This window comes from Morus notabilis, unplaced genomic scaffold (assembly GCF_000414095.1).
Source record: "Morus notabilis unplaced genomic scaffold, ASM41409v2 Scaffold810, whole genome shotgun sequence".
Taxonomy (NCBI): Eukaryota; Viridiplantae; Streptophyta; class Magnoliopsida; order Rosales; family Moraceae; genus Morus; species Morus notabilis.
Window position 1 is genome coordinate 1 of NW_010358940.1, and position 2,253 is coordinate 2,253.

The following is a 2,253-nucleotide window of genomic DNA, read 5'->3' on the forward strand; positions in this document are numbered from 1 at the left end:
TTTCTACACTTCCTCATTAGAAGGTTTCTTATTAACCAATTCTCTACATCTTTTTCAAATTTGTCTAGTGGCTTCGTTAGTGTTGTTCCATTCTCAAGTTATCTCAAAGTCATGAAATCTTTATATCAGGATCGAACAAGGGTCTGTGAGAGTGATCATAGGTAGTATTTCTCATATTCCTGAGATTTCATGAAAGAATATAGTGTTAGGAGTTAGTAAATATCGTACCAGATCATAATGTCGAGAAATGTTCCTGCGAGCCTGCGTAAGAGTATTTTGCCTTGAGACATGTTGGAAGAAATATTTTGCTGAGGCTATACTTGCCGTCATTAACATTGGAGTCCACCATCCCCTCCAACTGTAACAAAAAGGAGATTCTTCAATTAGTGAATTGTGTTGAAGAATAAACACTAGTAAACATAATAAATATGTACCTTTTCTTGTTTGATTTTGGGACTGAAGGATTTGAATCTCTGTTGGCAATCAGAACCTGCAAGATAAATTGGCAAGAAGTTTACAGTGTTATAAACAAGTCCATATATATATATATATAATACACACACCACAAAAGGTTAACTTTTCATGGAACATCTTTTTTTTTTTCAATTTCTCACCAGAAAGAGATTAAGAAGACCTTCATCTTTATCAACAAAAGTGCAATCTCCATTGATATATGCATCTGCAAGGCCTAAATCTGCCTGTGTTGTGACCTAAGAGATGAGTTTTACAGCTGTTAATAAAAGTAAAAGTTTCATGCATTTATGGAAACAAAGATTGTTCGGTGTCCTCTTACCTTCCAGTAAAACTGTGGACTGTCAACCTTGATAACAGTTTTATAAGGACACTTTCTTGTGCTTCCTTCAAAACTGAACATTGTTCCTCCTTCCTCCAATAAGCTATTACAACACATAATGCCATAAATCAGTTATCTCATAAAAACTTTGAAAAAGATAATTGCAAAAAAGAAAAAGTTGATAGAAAATGGTGTGGATGCAAAATACTAGATCTGTTACATTAAACTGCCAGCAGAGATGAAATTTTGAAGAAATCTAGAGGCGAAAAGGCGTGCTCCTGTTTCTATCAGTGAAGGAACCATGTGTTTCGGATTGCTAAGAAGGTCACAACTTTTTCCAATCATGCCATATGCAGCCTCCGTTCCAGCCTGTAAAATGGAAACCTTACTTTTGATATGTACTTTCACTACAATGATCAAATTTTTCGAGAGATGTTCATAAAGAGACAGGATTGGATTCTGAATACTATATCCAAGGAAATAAGCCAAATAATGCTCATCAAAATCTACCTTTAATCCATCCTCATGGAATCCATAACCTGAAAGAATCAAAACATAGATACACAGATAGTCAGAAAATGCGAAACCAATCCGAATTGTTTAAAAATGGGAAATTGCAAAAACCAAAAAATTTGTCATATTGAAACCATGTTCATCCCATATTCCTAAAATCTTTTTAAGTCTTGAGGAGTGATATCAGTATTTGAGTTTATTACAAGAAAGAAAGCTTTACCCTGGTATGCTCCACAAAACCAAATTCCTCTCTTGCCTTGAATGTTATGAAGCTCGAGCGACGCTTTTGTCGCAGCAACAGATGGGACTGGATGGCCAGTTGTCCACTTAAGTAAGGTATGGTCTGGTGGACGTTCTGGATTGAGAGTCACAAGAAATGGGAGACTTGTGTCACCAAGGTTCTGGGATTCAAAGCTCTGGTTAGAACAGTACACACTATGGAAAATTATCTCTTGGGCTAGCATATTTACGAAGAAAAATAATCCACATCATGAAACTAAAATATAAGTTGTCAAGGCCAAAAAAGTCGGGAAAAAACAGTCGTCTTAATTTTTGCAGAACCTATGAATATTCACACGTATGCGTTCATGATGTTCACGATACAGTTTTTCGCGACGTGAATCGTTACAAAACATCTGGTTTTTGTGTGTACTACTCACCTGAAGCACATTGAGCCAGTATGTTAAGCATGCTTTGTTGTCTGTACTTCCGAGAAAATTCCATGCACTCCATGCTGCTGGCTTTTGGGGCATTAAAGTTTTGTCACGATGAAGGAAAATATCGCTGCCAGTAGAGAGTTAAACAATGACTCTGCATGTTGCCTGGATTAACTATCAGATACCACATTTACATTCTCTTAGCCCTTATCTATTCAAATTAGGATTTAATGATCAAATTTATGCACCATAACCGGTTATTATCATCCCTAAATTCTTACGCCAAGTTTG

The 2,253-nt window shown here is 36.1% G+C and overlaps 1 protein-coding gene across 1 annotated transcript in view; it reads right to left on the minus strand.

The window, feature by feature from the left end:
- Window positions 1-228: 228 nt before the first annotated feature.
- LOC21412491 overlaps window positions 229-2,253 on the minus strand; it is a gene marked incomplete at its 3' end in the record, with an annotated part of 10,663 nt that continues 8,638 nt past the window's right edge. Inside the window, exons 9-16 of the mRNA XM_024162708.1 lie at window positions 1,966-2,089; window positions 1,527-1,707; window positions 1,304-1,332; window positions 1,014-1,162; window positions 794-896; window positions 615-710; window positions 435-490; window positions 229-358 (exon numbers count right to left, since the gene is read on the minus strand). Coding sequence (XP_024018476.1) covers window positions 229-358; window positions 435-490; window positions 615-710; window positions 794-896; window positions 1,014-1,162; window positions 1,304-1,332; window positions 1,527-1,707; window positions 1,966-2,089 — 868 coding nt within the window. The remainder of the gene's footprint in view (window positions 359-434; window positions 491-614; window positions 711-793; window positions 897-1,013; window positions 1,163-1,303; window positions 1,333-1,526; window positions 1,708-1,965; window positions 2,090-2,253) is intronic.